Raw genomic sequence first — 22,952 nt, forward strand, 5'->3', positions numbered from 1 at the left:
CTGAACCTCACATCCAGCAAAGGCAGCACTATGTTCTCCCCCACAGTTACAGCATTTTAACTTTGCATCCTTGTTACACTTGCATACTCATGTTCTCCCCCACATTTCGCACATCTTTGCCTCCATTTACACTGTTGCACTGTATGTCCCATTCTTTGGCATTTAAAGCATCTTAACGGTTGTGAACTATATTCCCTAACTTTATAATCTATCCATCCAACTTTCACTTCCGGAGGCATTAAGTGGGTCAGAAAATGGATGGATGGATTTAATGTAACCCTAATAATAGTTTCTCCCAATTTAGCTTCATTTGTATTTAAACTGTTTGTCATTCGTGGTTCTGTTAGTTACACTGCTGGCTACAAAAATTTATAGATGATTCCACAGATGTCATATTATAGTTTTTTGGACTGCTGTTTGGGTCCCACTTCCATGGCCGCAGTTTGACAAGCACGTGACACACCTCTTCGTCTTTCTCTACTCCTCATCTTCATCCCTCCTAATCTTCATCACCACATTTGGTCCTAAAGGACCCCCTGTGTCCAGGCCCCCCCTCAGACACTCAGACCTCCACTCCTTTTCTTCCCTCTCCCTCCGTCGCCCCAGCACCTCCTCCCTGCACCTCCACCTCCTTCACAGCAGACCCCAGCACCACGGCCCCCCACACGCAGACATCACGAGAAGCCTTTTGCTGCAGCACCTTTTCAATTCAATTCAATTCAATTTTATTTAAATAGCGCCAAATCATGAAACATGTCATCTCAAGGCACTTTACAAAGTCAAGTTCAATCATATTATACAGATTGGGTCAGATTATACAGATTGGTCAAAAATGTCCTATATAAGGAAACCAGTTGATTGCATCAAAGTCCCGACAAGCAGCATTCACTCCTGGGGAACCGTAGAGCCACAGGAAGAGTCATCTGCATTGTACATGGCTTTGCTGCAATCCCGCATACTGAGCAAGCATGAAGCGACAGTGGGAAGAAAAACCACCCATTAGCGGGAAGGAAAAACCTCCGGCAGAACCGGGCTCAGTATGAACGGTCATCTGCCTCGACCGACTGGGGTTACAGAAGACAGAACAGAGACACAACAAGAGAGACAAAGAAGCACACATTGATCTAGTAATCTGTTCTACATTAGATGGTAGTAGCGGGTGAGCCGTCTTCTCTGGATGATGTCACAGTTAACAGAACGCCAGACCAGGTGTACCTACTATGAAGATAAAACAGAGAGAACAGAAAGTTAAAGCAGAAATGACAACACATAATGCATAATTGAAGAACAGTAGAACTCAATAGAGGAGAAAATTAGATCCTGATATACTCCAGTAGCCTAAGCCTATAGCAGTAAAACTATAAAGGTAGCTGAGAGTAACATGAGCCACTAGTTATAATTTTTGTCAAAAAGAAAAGTTTTAAGCCTAGTCTTAAAAGTAGACAGGGTGTCTGCCTCACGGACCAAAACTGGGAGTTGGTTCCACAGGAGAGGAGCCTGATAGCTGAAGGATCTGCCTCCCATTCTACTTTTAGAGACTCTAGGAACCACCAGCAGACCTGCAGTCTGAGAGCGAAGTGCTCTGTTAGGAACATACGGGATAATCAGAGCTCTGATATATGATGGAGTTTGATTATTAAGGGCTTTATAAGTTAGAAGAAGAATTTTAAATTCTATTCTTGATTTAACAGGAAGCCAATGAAGGGAAGCTAAAATTGGAGAAATATGATCCCTCTTGTTGATTTTCATCAGAACTCTTGCTGCAGCATTTTGGATCAGCTGAAGGCTTTGAACTGCATTTTGTAGACTTCCTGATAGTAAAGAATTACAATAGTCCAGCCTTGAAGTAACAAATGCATAGACTAGTTTTTCAGCATCACTCCTGGACAGAATGTTTCTAATTTTGGCGATATTCCTGAGGTGAAAAAAGGAAACTCTGGAAACCTGTTTAATATGGGATTTAAATGACATGTCTTGGTCAAAAATAACACCAAGATTTTTTACTTTATTACCAGAGGCCAAGATAATGCCATCCAGATTAAGTGATTGGTTAAGAAGTTTATTTTTTGAGGACTCTGGTCCAAAGATTACAACTTCGGTCTTGTCAGAATTTAGATGCAGGAAATTTAAAGTCATCCAGCTTTTGATGTCATCAAGACATGACTGCAGTCGAAGTAATTGATTGGATTCATCAGGATTTATGGATAAATATAGCTGAGTATCATCATCATAACAGTGGAAATTAATCCCATGCTGTCTGATAATTTTGCCTATCGGAAGCATATATATAGTAAAGAGAATTGGTCCAAGGACTGAACCCTGTGGTACTCCACAGGTGACCCTAGAGTTTGAGGAAGATTTATTATTAACATAAACAAATTGGAATCTGTCTGATAAGATTTAAACCAGCCTAATGCTTTCCCCTTAATCCCTACAGTATGTTCAAGTCTTTGTAGGATAATATTGTGATCAACTGTATCAAACGCTGCACTGAGATCTAACAGGACAAGTATAGACACAAGTCCATTATCTGAGGCCATGAGAATATCATTAGTGACCTTGACCAGAGCTGTTTCAGTGCTATGATGAGCTCTGAAGCCTGACTGAAACTCCTCAAGTAGGTCATTACTTTGTAAATGTTCACAAAGTTGATTAGCAACTACTTTCTCAAGAATTTTAGATAAGAAAAGAAGATTAGATATAGGTCTGTAGTTTACTAACTCATCCTGATCAAGAGAAGGTTTCTTAAGTAAAGGTTTAATAACAGCTACTTTCAAAACCTGTGGTACATATCCATTTACTAAGGATAGATTAATCATGTCTAAAATAGTGCCACTGATCAAAGGGAATATGTCCTTAAACAACTTGGTTGGGATTGGGTCTAACATACAGGTAGAAGGTTTAGATGAAGCTAAAATTTTAGATAGCTCAGAAAGCTACTACTTCTAAACAGTTCAAACACTGCGCAGATTCTAAAGATTCCTCCAATGCCGCCTCACTTACTGAGGACGAGGTAGTCATGTTTGGAAGGATGCCAATTATTTTATTTTTAATGGAATAAATTTTTTTTGAGCTTACTCAAAAACATTTCAAATAAGACAAACATTTAACATATACCGATCCCTGGACGGTGATTACAAACAAAAAACGGCCGACGACGCCATGACCGCCGCGCAGGAAAAAAAACAAAGCTTACCGTTCGATCAACTCGGCCCGTTTTCCGGTCTTTTTAGCCCTCGACACTCAAGCCATCGTTTGAGCTGAAGGTTGGTGTGTTCTTCGACAGTGCGACCAGTAATCCGTGCGCCTGGAACATCGTCTTGGGAAAGTTTAACGGCTGTAAAGTCGGTCATATCGCTGTTTCTGTTGTGCGTGTAATAGCTGGTTGCTACGGGCGTTCTCTACCTGTATGCCCTACCTAAGCGGCAAAAGGGGCGTTGCTCTTGAGTCGGTGACGTCACGTGCGCGGTACGCCATTGCAAGAGCTCTCGGCCCGCACCCACAGGTTCAGAACTCTCGTGCAACACCGCGAGAGTCGGTCTTGCTTTACGGCGAGAACTCCATGTGTTTTTGCCCTGCCATTCACTATATGCACGCGCGGAGGCAACAACAAAGAACCGCGTGTTAACGTCAAATAAACATGCAAGCATATCGAGTTTTATTATTATTATTTTTTTTTTTTTTGAATGTTGGCGAGACGCTACCGCGGCGGCCGTGGCGAGGCGGCTGCAAGATAGGGCTGCGGGAAACCTGATGTTCATACTTTCACTGTGTTAGTCATTGTTTGTTCTGCCGTTTTTTTTACTTTTCGTCGTGTTCGCCTGTCTGCTAAACTCAAAACAACCGCACATGGCTTGACGGAGAAACCAGAACAGCTGAGCATCTTTATGACAGTGCACTTTTACTTTCGCCCTCTGGGGGAGCCTCGCTGGAAAATCAACCCCGGTTGCGTAGTATACCTTTAACTGAATAAAGTAAAAATAGCAATAAATAATAAGCAATAACCATGTAATCCGGAGAGACGGCATCCATCCCACTTTGGATGGTGCAGCTCTTCTTTCTAGAAATCTGGCCGGATTTATTAGTTCTCCTAAATGCTGACAACCCAGGGTCCAGACCAGGAAGCAGAGCCGTAGTTTAACACACCTCTCTGCAGCTTCTGTACTGTTACCCATCCATTATCTTATTGAGACGGTGTCTTTCCCATGGCCAAAACTTAACAGATCAAAAACTTATCTAAAAGGAACAAATCATAAAAACCTAATGAAAATCAATACTGTTCACCTCGAACCTAAAAATAAGACAATTAAATGTGGTCTTTTAAATATAAGGTCCCTCCCTCCAAAGACTTTGTTAGTTAATTAATTGATTTCTGATAATCAGATTGACTTATTTTGTCTCACAGAAACCTGGCTACAAGAGGACTACGTTAGTATAAATGAGTCAACTCCCTCCAATTATTCAAATTTCCACATTCCCAGATCTGTGGGAAGAGGAGGAGGAGTGGCAACCATCTTTCAGTCTGATTTATTAATTAGTCCCAGGCCAATTAATAACTACAGTTCTTTTGAACATTTAACCCTCAGTTTCCCTCATCCAAACTGCAAAGCAATAAAACCTCTTTTGTTTGTTGTTTTGTATCGTCCACCAGGCCCTTACACTCAGTTTTTGGATCAGCTGTCAGACTTCTTATCTGATTTGGTGATAAACACTGACAAGGTTATTATAATGGGTGATTTTAACATTCATGTTGACACAGAATGTGATAACCTTAGTGTAGCCTTTAAAACTATCCTAGATTCAATTGGTTTTGCTCAAAATGTGCATAAACCGACGCACTCTTGGCTCCATGCTTTAGACCTTGTGCTGACATATGGCATTGATTGTACAGAATTAACAGTATTTCCTCACAACCCTGTCCTATCTGATCATTTTTTAATAACATTTGAGTTTAATCTAACTGAGTTCTCCACCCCCAAAAGAGGGTTCCATTATAGTAGATCTTTATCAGACAATGCTGCATCAAACTTTAAAAAGGCTGTCCCCCTCTTAATATCCTCCGTATTGCAGAAATGCCCTGCAGATAGCAGCAATGTTGTTTCTTCGAATTCACAAATAGATGTCTTTGTTAACGGTATGACTTTGTCATTGCGTTCTGCATTAGACAATGTAGCTCCCTTGAAAAAGAAGGTGATTATTCACAGGAAGCTGGCTCCTTGGTTTAATTCAGAGCTGCGTTCCTTGAAGCACAATGTTAGGAAATTGGAGAGAAAATGGCGCTCTACACACCAAGAGGAATCCTACCTAATCTGGAGGGACAGTCTCAGACCCGGCGGCATGGGCGGGCATTGGGGGGCCGTGCCCGCCCTGTGAGCCAGCTGTGCCCGCCCTGGACTGGAAGCTGTATTTTTTATTATTTTTTTACCTCGGAGTGGCCAACGTCCTTTTAGTACCATCTTTGATGTGCCAATCATACAATTTAACCAATCAAATCAACGACCGACGGCAACTTGCTAGCCAATCACAGCTGGAGTGGGGCGGGACACAGAGTCATAGCCTTCAATCGCCATCGTAGTTCGGTTGTGGTGGTCACCGTTGGTGTCGGTAGAGCGGGATGAAAATTTGGTCTGATTACCAAACAATTACAAGAAGTGACAACGAAGCAGAGAGCGAGCTGGAAGGAGCGTTATTAATTTCTGTTTGAAATGCCAGCACTGAAGTCTAAACTGGAGTAAACATTAACGCTAGGAGGGTTAGCTAGACAGCTAGCAGGGTTAGCTAGACAGCTAGCAGGGTTAGCTAGGACAGCTACGAGCACAAGCTGTTCTGCTCCTTGTTCTCATAGCTGCTGTAATTACAGAACCTGTTCTAGTCACAATTGTTACTTCAGTCAGTGTTCAGCCTGACACCCGCGCTCATGTTTATGAGCATGTAGCTTATGCTGGACTTTTAAGTTAAGACACAGCGCTACAGGTGACAGCTATGTCACTGTTAGTTTCCAGTAACCCAGAGCAGCATAAAACCTGCCCAACTTAAAATAAAAATACAAGCCCAAATCTCAAACTCTCTCATGTTAAAAGCACAGAACTAATAAACACATAAGAACATGCCATTAGCACACAACTGCGCCGAAGCAAAGAAAAAAACTGTGCATATTGGCTCCAAACAAAATGTACAATCAGACAACCAAATAACACAAGATTTCTTTAACAATCAGGATATATCAACCGGAAAAAAATAAATTATAAATAGCTTCCCAATATGAGTTGTAAATCTACCTTAATATAAACGTAATTTCTCTTAGTATAGCTCAACTAAACATTTCTCTTACACGCAGTCATGAAATTTTTTGAAGTTGATAAGTAGAACTCAACCCCTCTTGGGCGTTTACACTGACCAAACACTTGATTAACCGTTATTCTTTTCTTGTTTTACTATAACAATATTATTCATTATAACTATTATTCATTGATGATGTCAGATCGACAGATTCAACTTATTTAAAAAATAGATGACTATTTTGATATATTTTGTTAGTAATTCTTTCTAAAAGCCCAACAAATGTTATGAAAAGCTTCTAAAAATTTTTATCTGCCCATAAGCTATATTTTTTCCAGCTCAATGTGTTCAAAAGCCTAATTGGTTGGAAACCTGCCTAATTTGGCAACACTGACTACACTATTGCTATTTGTTTGTTCGTTACAGTAGTCACAGAGCCACTGTTCAGCCTGAAACATATATATATATATATATATATATATATATATATATATATATATATATATATATATATATATATATATATATATATATATATTTTTTTTTTTTTTTTTTTTTTTTTTTTTAAGTGTGCCCCCCTAAAAAAATGGAATGCCCCCCCTGTAATTTGTTTCTGCAGCCGGGTCTGGACAGTCTATTGTTGTATAAAAACACCCTTCGCAGAGTTAGAGCAGCATATTTTTCATCATTAATTGAGGAAAATAAAAATAATCCTAGATTTCTCTTCAGTACAGTTGCCAAACATACACAGAGTCATAGCTCTGTTGATCCATCCATTCCCTTAGCTCTTAGCAGTAATGACTTTATGGGATTCTTCATAAATAAAATTTATGCCATTAAAAATTAAATAATCAGCATCCTCCCAAACATGATTACCTCGTCCTCAGTAAGTGAGGCAGCATTGGAGGAATCCTTAGAACCTGCGCAGTGTCTGAACTGTTTAAAAGCAGTAGAGCTTTCTGAGCTATCTAAAATTTTAGCTTCATCTAAACCTTCTACCTGTATGTTAGACCCAATCCCAACCAAGTTGTTTAAGGAGGTATTCCCTCTGATCAGTGGTCCTATTTTAGACATGATTAATCTATCCTTGGTAAATGGATATGTACCACAGGCTTTCAAAGTAGCTGTCATTGAACCTTTACTTAAGAAACCATCTCTTGATCAAGACGAGTTAGTAAATTACAGACCTATATCTAATCTTCTTTTCTTATCTAAAATTCTTGAGAAAGTAGTTGCTAATCAACTATGTGAACATTTACAAAGTAATGACCTACTTGAGGAGTTTCAGTCAGGCTTCAGAGCTCATCATAGCACTGAAACAGCTCTGGTCAAGGTCACTAATGACATTCTCATGGCCTCAGATAATGGACTTGTGTCTATACTTGTCCTGTTAGATCTCAGTGCTGCATTTGATACAGTTGATCACAATATTCTCCTACAAAGACTTGAACATACTGTAGGGATTAAGGGAGAAGAATTAGGCTGGTTTAAATCTTATCTGTCGGACAGATTCCAGTTTGTTCATGTTAATAATAAATCTACCTCAAACTCTAGGGTCACTTGTGGAGTACCACAGGGTTCAGTCCTTGGACCAATTCTATTTACAATATATATGCTTCCCATTGGCAAAATTATCAGACAGCATGGGATTAATTTCCACTGTTATGCTGATGACACTCAGCTATATTTATCCATAAATATATGGGTTTGATATAATATATGGGTCCCAGGAGGAGCTGGACGGGTCCGTCCAGCTCCTCCTGGGACCCGCGGTCCGTCCGGCGCCAGCAGCCTCTCCAGTGGAAGGACAGGGGCCCTCGGTTCTGCTCGCTCTGCCAGCGGCTTCCTGCAGAACCATGTCGTCCTTACTGCCGGACCTGTTCTGCTCACCCGGCCCGGTGCCGTTCAGGCAGCAACCAGTGAGACCTCAGCAAGTTCCTGCTGGGATGAAGGTTGGAGGTCCAAACCCGGAGCAGAACGTCAGAGGAGACCTGCTGCTCTAGAACCATGAACCCGATCAAGACCTTCAGGGACATCAGCCAGATGTGGACCCTGGTATCGCCCTCCCCTCCTGAAGAACCGCCTCTGTTCTGTGTAGAACCTGTTTGGGCTTCAGTTCTGCAGCAGATGAAGTACGGACCTCCTGTGTGCAGCTTGAACAGAACCTTGTATTTTGCGTAGGCCTGTGGTTCTGGTTCCTGAGTCCAGTGGACTCCTCTGTGTTCCTGTAGGCCTGTGGTTCTGGTTGCTGAGTCCAGTGGACTCCTCAGTGTTCCTCTCGTCTGGGTTGGGATGTTCTGGTTTCTTCACATCCAAACTGAAGCTTCTGGCTGAGCTCCAGCTCATATTTAGCATGATGTTTACTATGGTAGCCTCAGTGTTCTGCTCTCCATGTGCAGATGTTGTCGGTCTAGCGGTTACACTGGGTCCACCTCAGAAGTTCTGAAGGTCCATTTTCTGCAGGACGAGCTTCAATGTTTTCAGCTTTTTTTTAGATGAAGTAACTGACGGCTGACTCCACCCGGCTGGAGCTCCTGGAGGGCTGAAACAAACGAACCCTAAAGCCAGAACTTTAGATTGGGGTCATTCTGGACATGGAGCATCAGAACCGAACTTGCAAACTTTCTTAATTTTAAAGTTTCAGGTGTGAGATCAGAAAGTTCTGTTTTCATGGTGTCACGGTTTTTATTTCTGCTTTGTCAGATTTTATTTTGTTGGTTTTCTGCTTATTTTTCTATGCTGCCCACCTGACAGTGGACCTGATGTCTCTGGTTTCAGTCAGACGTTCTTCAGATGTTCCAGATGAGAAGATCTGAGCATCTGGTTTGGTTTCTGCAGGAGGTTCTAAACTCATCCATACATCCAGAACCACTTAAATACAAGGTTCTGCTTCTAAATCCAGACCAGACAGGTTGATTTCTTTGGACAACTTAGCACATTAGCAACAAATGTCAAACATACACAAAGTGATGTGAGAAGGTATTCACACCCTCACAGATTAGTTCTGGTTTTGCTTTTTTTGGTCCCAATTAAATGTTTCAGATCAAACTGATTTTAATATTGCATAAAGAAAACACAATAAGCAGTTTTCAAATCAGGATTTGATTTATTAAGGATGTGAGAAAGTAATCACACCCTCTTATGTCATGAACTGTAATTAAAGGACATTTTTAAGGAAGCTAAGTGATTTCTCAGCCAAACATCAGCCCAATAATTAATAGACCTGCAGATAGAACAATTAAACAGAACCTTTGACAGCTGAAAGATCATAAAAAGCAACACATCAGCCAAAAATATTCAGAAACATTAGAAAAACAAATTGACATTTATCAGAGTGGAAACGGTTAGAGAACATATCTCAGACTCCTGGATCCGTATTCACAAAGATCCTCAGAGCCTCTCAGAGCTCCTGTCTTAGTCTAGAAACTCCTCCTAGGAGTCTGAGCTTCAGAGATTCAGATGCTGCTGAGACTCTGAGGAAGAATGACAGACACTTCTTTCTTAGTCAGGTGTTGTTGACCCTGTTGCCCGGTGCTGTAATTGGTTGATAAAAAAAATACAAATGTGCTCTTAGTGATCAAAGGAGAAATTAAACAACCAGATTGGATGAAGAAATATGTCATAATAAAATTTAGCTAATTAAATAATTGTCCCACAGCATCAGAATGTTTGAACTCATTTAAATCCTCCTCATTATTCTGATTTGCTCATTTATTTGTACTCACCAGTCATTTTACTACTTCATCTAGTTGATATTAATGCCCACTCACCTGTCAGCATTTTACTGGGATCCCCTGCTTATATAAAGCAGTTGGATTTGGAGAAATAACGACATAAAATGAAGAAAAATGGTGGAAAAGCTGAATTGGACAGCAGATCGGAGCTCTGAGAGGAGAATAGAGGAGTGTTGAAAGGTAAACTGGTCCCTGGATCACAGAGCAAATACTTTAAAGCATGTTGCGGCAGATCAGAGCATCTTTTTCTCTCTGCATCTTGGGTGCTTTTATGCACCAACCTGCGTGCTTAGAAGCACAGCAGCAATCAAAACAAAGAGATGGCATCACACAAGCAAACTTCTAGACCATTTAGGCAGCTGACATCATGAAATCCAGAAAATACTTTCTTACCTCTGTTATATATCACATTTTTATTCAAGATTATTCAATATTCTAATATTTATCCTTAATCAATCTCATTAACATAGCCGCGCCTTTAACCCGTCGGGATGCTGAAACTAATTCATTTCCCTTGATGGTGGTGATGAAGTTGATCTTATATCAATAATTGAATTGTTAAAGAAGTTTATGAGCTCATTTCGTCCAGAGTTCAGGTGGTGGATCGGCCAATCAGCTCTCTCTGTTTCCACCATCTTCCTGCTTCAGGCTCAGTAATATAGAAATATCTTTCCTAAAAAGACGTCACTAAGAGCTACTTTTAGTTCTAGGAATCTTTGTGAATACGACCACTGGGCTCCTGAGAACCTTGGTCAAAAGTTTTTTTTTCTGATGTCTTGGTTGATTAATGTTTCCATGATGTCACAAAAAGAAACAGAGAGTTTGAGATGATGCCTTAAAATAGATGAATAAATGTAATTAATTAACAAAAATAACATGAATCAACCCATCAGAAGCTCACAAAGCAAATCATCTTCACTTTGCCAGCTGTTTAAAACTGGAATTATCATTGACACATGATGTCATGACCACATTTAAGAGGCGTTTTGTCAGCAAATATACAAAATAAAATTTAACATTTGAATCTAAAAAATGTTTAGAAAAATAAAAGTTCAGAGAAAAACTGGCAACATTTCAATGAAATATGAGTGATGAATGAAAGTAAAAACCTAGAGAGAAAGTCAACATGCTGATATTCAGAGTGAAGCTTTGACTGGAAACTGGCAGAAAAACAACATGTGGATCCTGGAATAATCCCAGCTTCCATCTTTAAAGGACTGGAAGAGGAAGAAGTTTCCAAGGAGTCATTTAGAAGAGTTTCACAAAGAAACAGATTGAATCCATGAATGTGAAAACGTGTTTCTGAGTGAAAGAGACAGACATGAACAGACTGAACTATCTGTTCAACAGGGAGAGGCTTTCTCTGACAGGAGGAGACTCTTTAGACTCAATCAGCACAGAAACACTGAGGAACCTGGACTGGTATACCTGAACCCAAAGCCAGGATGCAGAGGTTCAGTGAATGTGGTGTTGAAGGTGTGGAGGTGGATCAGTGAGTCAGAGGAGACTCTGTAGAAGGACAGAATACCAGCAGGATGGTCCACATACACTGCTACTCTACCAGAGGCAGAGGAGGAGGAGGATATATGCATTCCTCTTTTATTGTGCCAGACAGTGTAACGAACATCAGAGCAGCTCAGACTCCAGGACTGATCATTCTTTCCAAACGAACAGTCTTCAATGTCCCCTCTCCTCCTGATTCTTCTGTAACTCACTGATATCTCAACTCTTCTTCTCCACTCAACCTCCCAGTAACAGCGACCAGTCAGAGCATCTCTACACAGCAGCTGAGGAACATCAAATCTATCTGGATGATCAGGATATGACTGAAGCTCCTCCACCAGTGTCACCTTCCTGTTGTCTTCAGACAGTTTGAGTTTTCTGCTCACTGTGTTTGTGTCGATTGTGAGTTGACAGGAATCTGATGGAGAGAACAAAGACAATCCAGCTGCAGTTATTGATCATTTATTGATGATGACTCCTGAATGAGTGATGGACAGTCTGAAGATGGTTGAATGTGAGCTGCTTTGTTGTCATGAATCAAATAAAAACACACTTACACTTCCTCAGACCTGGTGTCAGCCATCGGGCTCCAGCAGGCTCCACCCTGAAAGGAGGAGGGGGGTCAGACCATCAGTCTCTTTCAGCAGCAAACATGGACAATGTCTCTCAGACACACATTGTCCTACAATTATCTAGCGTCAACTAATACGGTTTGGGGGACATAGAATCCTACCTGAAACTGCTGGCTGAGGATAAGTGTAAATACAGTAAGATTGTTATTCACGCCGAACGGAGGTCACTAAAGTTGGTGTTGCTTAGGTGTGGAAGTTTGCTAAAACAATGTCGGACTCTGTAATTTTCTCTGCCCCCCTGCCTCATCTGACCAGTGATGACATGTTTAGCCGCATGTCATCATTCAACCGCTGGTTGTCTAGGTGGTGTCCTGAAAACAACGTAGGCTACACGTAGGCTACAACAGCAGGGGGCTCAGGACGCAGCCCAGCACGGGCTCCCCTCAGGGCTGCGTCCTGAGTCCCCTGCTGTTCACCCTGATGACACATGACTGCGCTCCCAGGTTCACCACCAATCACATTGTGAAGTTTGCAGACGACACAACGGTGGTGGGCATGATCAGGGAAGACAACGACCAGGACTACAGAGAGGAGGTGGAGCAGCTGGTGGACTGGTGCAGAGACAACAGCCTGATCCTGAACGTGGAGAAGACAAAGGAGATCATCGTCGACTTCAGGAAGAACCAGCCTCACCCCGCTCCACTGCTCATCAACAACTCAGCTGTGGAGGTGGTCAGCAGCACTAAGTTTTGGTGCTGCTGACCAGATTTTCGATCACAAACTGATCTAAAACAAACAAATCATAAAAATCTAATAAAAATCAATATGACTCAACTTGAACCTAAAAATCAAACAATTACTTCAATTCAATTTCAATTCAATTGTATTTATATAGAGCTGATTCATGAAACATGTCATCTCAAGGCACTTTACAAAGTCAAATTCAATCATATTATACATATTTAATTTGGTCTATTAGATATAAGGTCCCCCCCCCCCCCCTTTACAAAGACTTTGTTAGTTAATGAATTGATTTCTGATAAACAGATTTTTTTATTGTCTCACAGAAACCTGGCTACAAGAGGAATACGTTAGTATAAATGAGTCAACTCTCTCCAGGTATTTAAATTTCCACATTCCCAGATCTATGGGAAGAGGAGGAGGAGTAGCAACCATCTTTTAGTCGAATTTATTAATTAGTCCCAGACCAATTAATAACTACAGTTCTTTTGAACATTTAACCCTCAGTTTCCCTCATCCAAACTGCAAAGCAATAAAACCTCTTCTGTTTGTTGTTACTATTATAAACAGAATTTTACTGATAGATTTGTCACATGAGTATAATATATAGATAACTAGTATTGTAAACTAAATTTAGAGCTGGATATGTACCGAATATAATATACAGGTGGATATTACTATAAATAGAGTTTTACAGATATGTACAGATATGTATATATAGATGTTGGGAATATTTTGTACTTCTTTTATTGTGTTAATGATTTATTGGGTTTTTCATCATATATTTACTGGAATATATAAGTGAGGTGGTTAGTGTTGTAGCTTTATCATTTGTTTGGGTCCTTTACTATCTTCTGCCATTCTAGGAGACCTGCAGAAGACAGGAAACATGTTGTGTTGATAATGGTACAAGGAATTTGTGTAACTGTGATGCACCCAGTTATCTGTGATACTTGTGACCCATTTTCTGAGTAATGAATGGTCTGCATTGAGTGCCTGGAAGAGATGTGATTAAATCATGCTGTGTTATCTTGGATGTGACTGTTCCCCTACTTCCTTAGTGCTGCAATGGTGTTTTGTAATTAAGGACCTCCCCTATTTGAAATAAAAAGAGAGGTGATGACGGGGTGTGCTTCAAAGCGATGAAAGATTTGTAAAGGAGCAGATCTCTGTCGTTTCTCCTCTCGAGAGCAAAATTAACGTCTGTTGTCTTTTCTCCCTGATGTGTGTTGTTTATTGAATGTTTTAGGTGCTTTAAACCTGACATTTAATTGGTCCTTCGAGCCGGAGACCAACATACCGGAGGATTCCAGCAGGTGAGGTGAAACCGGGTTAAAGACTGTAGCCACAGCTTAAGAGCCTTTTCCAGGACCAGATCCATCCTGCCAGCTGGAGTCCAAAGGTTGACGGTACTCTGTTGCCATCAGACTGTTGAACTGCTGAAGCCACAAAATGAACTCTGAACTGCTGAAGCCACAAATGGACTCTGTACCACATTCGTATATTTGCACGGTTTTAATAATACTCACCTGTACTCTGTGATCTCACACTGTCTATTTCCCCTGCATTGTTTACATTTCAATTGTTTACTATAAATCACTGCTGCACCTTATCCTGTAATTTACTGCAATTTACTGTAATTTTGCAAGCTGTATGCAAACTAAATGTTATTTTGTACACACTCTGCATACAAATGACAAATAAAGTTGTCTAAGTCTAAAACTTTCCTTTTTGACAAAGCTTATAGTTATGGTGGCTCATGTTACCTTGAGCTATCTGTGTAGTTATGCTGCTGTAGGCTAAGGCTGCTGGAAGACATCAGGGTCTATTTCTCTCACTCTACTGGGTTCTCCTACTGTTCTCCAGTTTGCATTGCTTATCGTCATTTCAGCTTTTATCTCTTTGTTCTCTCTCTTTTTTTCTTCATAGTAGGTACACCTGGTCTGGCATTCTGTTAACTGTGACATCATCCAGGGAAGACAGATCACCCGCTATTACCATCTAATGTAGAACAGATTACTGGATCAATGTGAGTTTCTGAGCTTTTTTGTCTCTCTTGTTGTGTCTCTGCTCTGTCTTCTGTAACCCCAGTCGGTCGAGGCAGATGACCGTTCATACTGGTTCTGGTTCTGCCAGAGGTTTTCCTTCCCGCTAATGGGTGGTTTTTCTTTCCGCTGTCGCTTCATGCTTGCTCAGTATGAGGGATTGCTGCAAAGCCATGTACAATGCAGACGACTCTCCCTGTGGCTCTACGCTTCTCCAGGAGTGAATGCTGCTTGTCAGGAATTTGAAGCAATCAACTGGTTAATTAATTTTAAAGTCAGATTTTGTTTTAAAATCTTTATCTTTTTTGAAGCCGTGCTGAACTGTTCAACTGAACATGAAACATTAAACAACAGTAGTGAACAATTTTTTATTGCTGGTTTAGCCACCTTAGCTACTGTTGGCAAAACAATATCAATGACAATGACACTTTTCTAGGTAGTATTTTGTGTAAATAAACAGATGAAACATCCCGTCTGTTGAACACTAAAAGGTAGCACCAGTAGGACTGACTAAATGTTACGTACAATAATAGAGAGCTGCTACAAAGAGCCAAAGTATGAAGAATTTCAATAGTCCAGCCTTGAAGTAACAAATGCATGGACTAGTTTTTCAGCATCACCCCTGGACAGAATGTTTCTAATTTTGGCGATATTCCTGAGGTGAAAAAATGAAACTCTGGAAACCTGTTTAATATGGGATTTAAATTACATGTCTTGGTCAAAAATAACACCAAGATTTTTTACTTAATTACCAGAGGCCAAGTTAATGGCAGATTGCTGAGGGAGTGGAGGGCGACATCCAGCTGACATCCAGCTTTTGATGTCATCAAGACATGCCTGTAGTTGAAGTAATTGATGGATTCATCAGGATTTATATATAAATATAGTGTCATCAGCATAACAGTGGAAATTAAAGAGTAATATAGTAAAGAGAATTGGTCCAAGGACTGAACCCTATGGTACTCCACAAGTGACCCTAGAGTTTGAGGAAGATTTATTATGAACATGAACAAACTGGAATCTGTCCGACAGATCAGATTTAAACCAGCCTAATGCTTTCCCCTTAATCCCTACAGTATGTTCAAGTCTTTGTAGGAGAATATTGTGATCAACTGTATCTAATGCAGCACTGAGATCTAACAGGACAAGTATAGACACAAGTCTATTATCTGAGGCCATGAGAATGTCATTAGTGACTGACTGAAACTCCTCAAGTAGGTCATTACTTTGTAAATGTTCACAAAGTTGATTAGCAACTACTTTCTCAAGAATTTTAGATAGGAAAAGAAGATTAGATATATTTCTGTAATTTACTAACTCAACTCATCTTCAAAACAAGGTTTCTTAAGTAAAGGTTTAATAACAGCTACTTTAAAAGCCTGTGGTACATACCCATTTACTAAGGAGAGAATAATCATGTCTAAAATAGAGCCATTGATCATGGGGAATATCTCCTTGAACAACTTGGTTGGAATTGGGTATAATGAATGAATAAATTATCAATTTAGCCTGCTGTTGTGCAAATGGAATAGACAGCAGTTGTAAACTAGAGGCATTTAGCAAAACACTCCTATAAAGGAGTGGTTCTACAGGTGGTGACCACAGACCACTTCTCAGTTCCTCTGCTTTCTGGCTGATGTTTTGCTCACTTTTGAATGCTGGCAGAGCTTTCACTCTAGTGATAGCATGAGACAGAGTCTACAACCCACACAGGTGGCTCAGGTAGTGCAGCTCATCCAGGATGGAGCATCAATATGTTAACATCCAGTAAGTAAAAGAACAAAAAAAGTAGTTCATTTCCTCCTCTGGTACCGGCAGTTGATGCTATGCTAGTGGTTTGGTTGAAGTAATTTTGGAGATGATTGAACTTCAGATGTGTATCCAGGTCATGTGGGAAGTTTCAAAATAAAATATTTTCCAAAATTAAGTGCTCTACAAACTGCCACCAGCAGCAGGTTCCTCCATACCTGAGAGTTTCCAGTTTCCTGCATGAATCCTTCAGTCCAGATGACAGCAGCTTCACTCCTGAGTCTCCTGGATAATTGTAGCTCAGGTCCAACTCTTTCAGATGGGATGGGTTGGAGGTCACTGCTGAGACCAGAGAAGCACAGCCTTCCTCTGAGACCAGACAGCCTGACAAGCTGCAGACACACAATTCAACACATGAGAACATGAGAAAGTTGAGGTAGAAGTTCTGGACTGGTCATTTTCAGCTGGGAAAAACACAAGAAACTGGTGATCAGCAGGTAAAATATAAATCCAACTGTATTTCCTTTTGTAGGGAATAAAAAGTAACATCTGACACATTTAAACAGATGAATCCAGACTAGAGCTCCACTAGGATGGAAACTCTGTAAACTGACACTAAAGGCGCAGTTACACTGGCCCACCCTGCTTGGCTCCTCCCTGCTCAGTTTATAGTTGCCGGTGTAGGGATTCTACCAGCCTAGAACGGTCTAGAAGAAGGATATGCCTCCTGGGCGTTGCTTTAGACCCCCCCCCCCAGTTGACACTTTAAAGAAAAATCTGCAAGAAATGGTAAATCTTCATACATCATTATAAATGAAACATAAATAAAAGAAAAAATATAAATAATGTTTTTATACCTGTACATGCGAGAAAGTCTAGGATATATATTTTTTTAAGGATTTTACGACACTAGTGGCACAATTTTTGTACAGTAGGCTGACAGGAAATGGGGCATGAGAGAGGGTAGAGATATGCAGCCAAGGACAATAGCTCGGGGTTGAACCTGCGTCAGCCACGTCAAGGGCTAAGGCCTCCATACAGAGGTTGTGCACGGTAACCACTGCGCCACCAAAGCACGCCCTCTAGGATATTTTTAAGGAGTAACCCATGAGGATAAATATCTGGATCTCCCATCTAATAATGGAACAAAGCAGAGCCTGTCTGATCTCTGTCTGCTTGTGTTGGAGAGTTGTTGCAGGTTACTGGGGCAAACCGCTCCTTCTTGAGAATGTTTTCAGAGTTATTATTTACTCCTTTATATGAGATCTTTTGTCTCAGTCATGGCGAGGAGAGTACATAAATAGAAAAGATTCTAACGTCATTAAAACTATTTTTATTTTCAGGCTTTTTCCCCTGATTGTCTTAGGGTGCGAGCTGTCCGTGCCCATGTACAGCTCCCCTGGAGCAGGCAACGCTCACGAAGCCACCTGCCTCCTCCCCCCGGATGTTTTCAGATACATCTAGTTGTAATGTACAGTTTAGTTTAAATATTTTACATCAGAAATGATGGGAATGATGAGAACAAGTTAGAAGTTTAAAAGATTTTTAAAACAGTGATATTTTTTATCGATTTGATTGCGTGCTGACTACCATCAGGGGGCTGCTCTGTCATTGGAAAGATAGGCCTGCAGCAGGGAAAAACAGACAGCCGCTGCCTTCTACCACATGAGGGGGATGGATAGAACTTCAGAGAACAGCTTTTGTGTGAAATGAGACAAACTCTTGATAAAAACATGGATCTGATGCAGCATGTATAGAAAGCTGAAGTTTAATTTTGTTTAAAAATAATACAATTAAATTTCAGTGTGACCCACTATGTTCATAGTGATCCTTAATATTAATTTGTCGCTCTTCCCTTTAACTGGACTTCCTCAGAGCAAACCTTCTCATTTCTCCTCATCACCCCGCAGCCAATCACTGAAGAGAGGGGCATTCACTCAACACTGCTCTAAAGCAGCACAGTTTGACCCAGCTCTTCGCCAGGGCAACAAAAACCCAGTCTCTCGATTATGAGCCAGTGTAATTGGGACTAAACTCTGCAGAAGGGGCTGGCTTTAAGCTGGGCCTAAAATACCAAAGATAACCTGGTGGTCCTAGTAGAACCATGGTTCTGATGTTTAGATAACTTTAATCTCATTGATGGAATCAATAAATGAAGCCAAGATAGAGAATGAAGGTCAGACAAGAACAGTTACCGAAACTGTTATTAAAATAACATTTAGACTATCTTTGACAGCAGGTAATGAGCAGAAATCTGGTTTCATCAAGATGGAGAACTTTGTACCTGAGAGTTTCCAGTCTGCAGTTTGGACTCTTCAGTCCAGCAGAGAGAAGCTTCACTCCTGAATCCTGCAGGTTGTTGTTACTCAGGTCCAGTTCTCTAAGACTGGAAGACTGGGAGCTTAGAACTGAGGACAGAGCTTCACAGCTTCTCTCTGAGAGGTTACAGCCACTCAGTCTGAGGAGACAGGGGGAAATATATATAATATTATACATAAACTGAAACAACATGAATAAATGTTTACTTCATCAGCAGATTTTTCACTATGAGAAATAAAAGCAGCAACAATCTGTGTTCTTACAGAGCTTTGTTGGAGGCTTTAACCACTGGTAGCAGCCTCAGGAGAACCCCCTCTGAAGCAGAGAATTTCTTCAGGTCAAACACATCCAGATCTTCTGCTGATGACACTAAGATGAAGATCAGAGCTGACCACTGAGCAGGAGACAGTTTATCTGTGGAGAGACTTCCTGAACTCATAGACTGTTGGATCTCCTCCACTAGAGAACGATCCTTCAGTTCATTCAGACAGTGGAACAGATTGATGCTTTTCTCTGCAGACACATTCTCACTGATCTTCTCCTTGATGTACTGAAGTGTTTCCTGATTGGTCTGTGAGCTACTTCCTGTCTGTGTCAGCAGACCTTGTAGGAGTCTCTGATTGGTCTGCAGTGAAAGTCCCAGGAGGAACCGGAGGAACAAGTCCAGGTGTCCATTTGGACTCTGCAAGGCCTGGTCAACAGCTCTCTGATGAAAAGACTTTGGGTCAGCTTTCTTAGATACTGTTCCTGTTTCTTCCATCATGTTGACACCAGAGGTGATGAAGGTCAGATGAACATGAAGAGCAGCCAGAAACTCTTGAACACTCAGATGGACGAAGCAGAACACCTTGTCCTGGTACAACCCTCTCTCCTCTCTAAAGATCTGTGTGAACACTCCTGAGTACACTGAGGCTGCTCTGATATCGATGCCACACTCTGTCAGGTCTGATTCATAGAAGATCAGGTTTCCTTTCTGCAGCTGATCAAAAGCCAGTTTTCCCAGAGACTCAATCATCTTCCTGCTCTCTGGACTCCAGTCTGGATCTGTTTCAGCTCCTCCATTATACTTGACCTTCTTCACTTTGGTCTGAACCACCAGGAAGTGGATGTACATGTCAGTCAGGGTGCTGGGCAGCTCTCCTCCCTCTCTGGTCTCCAACACGTCCTCCAGAACCGTAGCAGTGATCCAGCAGAAGACTGGGATGTGGCACATGATGTGGAGGCTTCTTGATGTCTTCATGTGGGAGATGATCCTCCTGGCCTGCTCCTCATCTCTGAATCTCTTTCTGAAGTACTCCTCCTTCTGTGGGTCAGTGAACCCTCTGACCTCTGTCACCATGCCAACACACTCAGCAGGGATCTGATTGGCTGCTGCAGGTCGTGTGGTTATCCAGAGGCGAGCAGAGGGAAGCAGTTTCCCTCTGATGAGGTTTGTCAGCAGAACATCCACTGAGGTGGACACTGTAACATCAGTCAGGATCTCCTGGTTCTGGAAGTCCAGAGGAAGTCGACTCTCATCCAGACCATCAAAGATGAACAGAACCTGGAAGTGTTCAAAGCTGCAGATTCCTTTGGTTTCAGTAAAGAAGTGATGAACAAGGTCCACCAAGCTGAACTGTTTCTCTTTCAGCACACTCAGCTCTCTGAAGGTGAATGGAAATATGAAGTGGATGTTCTGGTGGGCTTTGCCTTCAGCCCAGTCCAGAGTGAACTTCTGGGTTAAGACTGTTTTCCCAATGCCAGCCACTCCCTTTGTCATCACTGTTCTGATTGGTTGGTCTCTTCCAGGTGGGACTTTAAATATGTCTTCTTGTCTGATGGTTGTTTCTGGTCTGTGTGGTTTCCTGGATGCTGTTTCAATCTGTCTGACCTCATGTTCATCATTGACCTCTCCAGTCCCTCCCTCTGTGATGTAGAGCTCTGTGTAGATCTGGTTCAGAAGGGTTGGACTTCCTGCTTTAGCGATCCCCTCAAACACACACTGGAACTTCTCCTTCAGACCAGATTTCAGTTTATGCTGAACTGCAGTAAGATGTTCTAAATGAACAGAAAGTAAAGCCAGGAAAGAAACTATTAGATATTGCATGAAGTTAAAGGTTGTTGGAGCTGTTGAAACCAGTTATTGTCAAAATAACAGATAATTCACAGGCATTTTGTACATCACAAATGTGTAATATATATATATATATATATATATATATATATATATATATATATATATATATATATATATATATATATATATATACGGGACTAAAGGAAATGATCAGTTATCTCCTGGCAGTATGTACACTTGGATAAACTTGGAATCCATGCTATTCCACAGTCTCCCAGATAATACCCAAGTGGTGACCAGTTTCTACTGGTGCAATGAGAGGCGCTGTAGGAGGAGATTGGCTTCTATAAAGACTCACATGACCAGTATTCTTGTCTCATTCTTCTCTTTTCCCGTGTTGATACCTGTTAATAGAGCCTCAATACAGATCTGTACTATTTGTGTAGTTTGTTTAGATTCAAAGTGTTAAAGTATAGAATTGTCTTTCAAGATTAATTCACTACAAAAGAAGTTATTCAATGTGCCACCGCTTCTCTGGGGTAAAAGTACCGGACAGGGTGCAGAGGCATTAGCTGCTGACAGGCAATGACTTTTACATAATGGTGTTTCCTCTGCCTGCAACATGGAAGCAGAAGACCACTTTATATCCAATCTTTATTGAGATTAAGTATCACAGAATACAGCATACTTCAAGCTGAAACATAACAACCCCACCAAAAAAGTACTGATAATGTCATGTTTTTTTTCTGTTATTTTTCAGTTCCTCCTCCTGTCACTCAGCTCACCCTCCACTCCCTCAGCAATCAGTCATACCTGTTAGGCACTAATCAGTCAGAACTAACTCCACCTGCCAGCCTCCCTTCATGAGCTCCCTTCAGTTTGCTCCTGGTCGCCGGCTCTTCTTCAGTCACTACTACCACCAAGCCTACCAGGTCCAGTCCGCATCAGTCTCCATTCACTTCACGTCTGTCAGCCTGGTTTGCCTCTGTTAGCTGTTGGATTCCTGCCACCTCTGTGCCTCTAGTTAAGCTTCTGCCAGCTGCTGGGTTTCCTGCCACCATGGAGATTCAAGTTAGCCTCAGCTAGCTGACAGGTTTCCTGCCTCATCTGAGCTTCAAGTAAGGCCTCTGCTAGCTGCTGTATTTTCCTGCATCTTCTCTGAACTTCAAGTAAGGCCTCTGCTAGCTGCCGGGTTTCCTGCCTCATCTGAGATTCAAGTAAGGCCTCTGCTAGCTGCTGGATCATCCTGCCTCATATGTGCTTCAAGTCAGGCCTCTGCTAGCTATTGGATTCTCCTGCCTCTTCTGTGCCTTAAGTCAAGCCTCTGTTAGCTGTCTTCTCTGTGCCTCAAGTCAAGCCTCTGTTAGCTGCTGGGTTTCCTGCCTTCTCTGAGCCTCAAGTCAAGCCTCTGTTAGCTGTTGGGTTTCCTGCCTTCTCTGTGCCTGAAGTCAAGCCTCTGTTAGCTGTCTCCTCTGTGCCTGAGGTCAAGCCTCTGTTAGCTGCTGGGTTTCCTGCCTTCTCTGAGCCTCAAGTCAAGCCTCTGTTAGCTGCTGGGTTTCCTACCTCCTCTGTGCCTCAAGTCAAGCCTCTGTTAGCTGCTGGGTTTCCTGCCTTCCCTGTGCTCCAAGTTTTCTCGCTGCTTCATTGCCTGGATCTTCTGCTGCTCCTGTACTCCCGCAGCCCCGCTCTCCCTAGAGCTGTCTAGCACAGCTTCTCTGGATTTCTCCCCGCTCCGTTCCTGTTGGCCAGCTCCTGCACCTGTCAACTCCTTTCTGGTAATAGACTCTGGTTCTCATCATCCACTACCCACTGTTTGCAATAAACTCTCATAACCAGGTGTGTGTGTGTGTGTGTGTGTGTGTGTGTGTGTGTGTGTGTGTGTGTGTGTGTGTGTGTGTGTGTGTGCTCAGTCTGGGTTCATCTAAGACAAATCATGACAGATAATAATAAAAAA

At 41.6% G+C, this 22,952-nt stretch overlaps 1 protein-coding gene across 1 annotated transcript in view; it reads right to left on the reverse strand.

Annotated features, from left to right (window-relative positions):
• Positions 1-21,108, reverse strand: part of LOC118557086 (NACHT, LRR and PYD domains-containing protein 12-like) — an 88,371-nt gene extending 67,263 nt beyond the window's left edge. The window contains exons 1-2 of the mRNA XM_036126187.1: positions 19,206-21,108; positions 18,908-19,081 (exon numbers count right to left, since the gene is read on the reverse strand). Coding sequence (XP_035982080.1) covers positions 18,908-19,081; positions 19,206-21,028 — 1,997 coding nt within the window. The 5' untranslated portion in view covers positions 21,029-21,108. The remainder of the gene's footprint in view (positions 1-18,907; positions 19,082-19,205) is intronic.
• Positions 21,109-22,952: the final 1,844 nt, after the last annotated feature.

This window comes from Fundulus heteroclitus, chromosome 22 (assembly GCF_011125445.2).
Source record: "Fundulus heteroclitus isolate FHET01 chromosome 22, MU-UCD_Fhet_4.1, whole genome shotgun sequence".
In the NCBI taxonomy this organism is placed as follows: Eukaryota; Metazoa; Chordata; class Actinopteri; order Cyprinodontiformes; family Fundulidae; genus Fundulus; species Fundulus heteroclitus.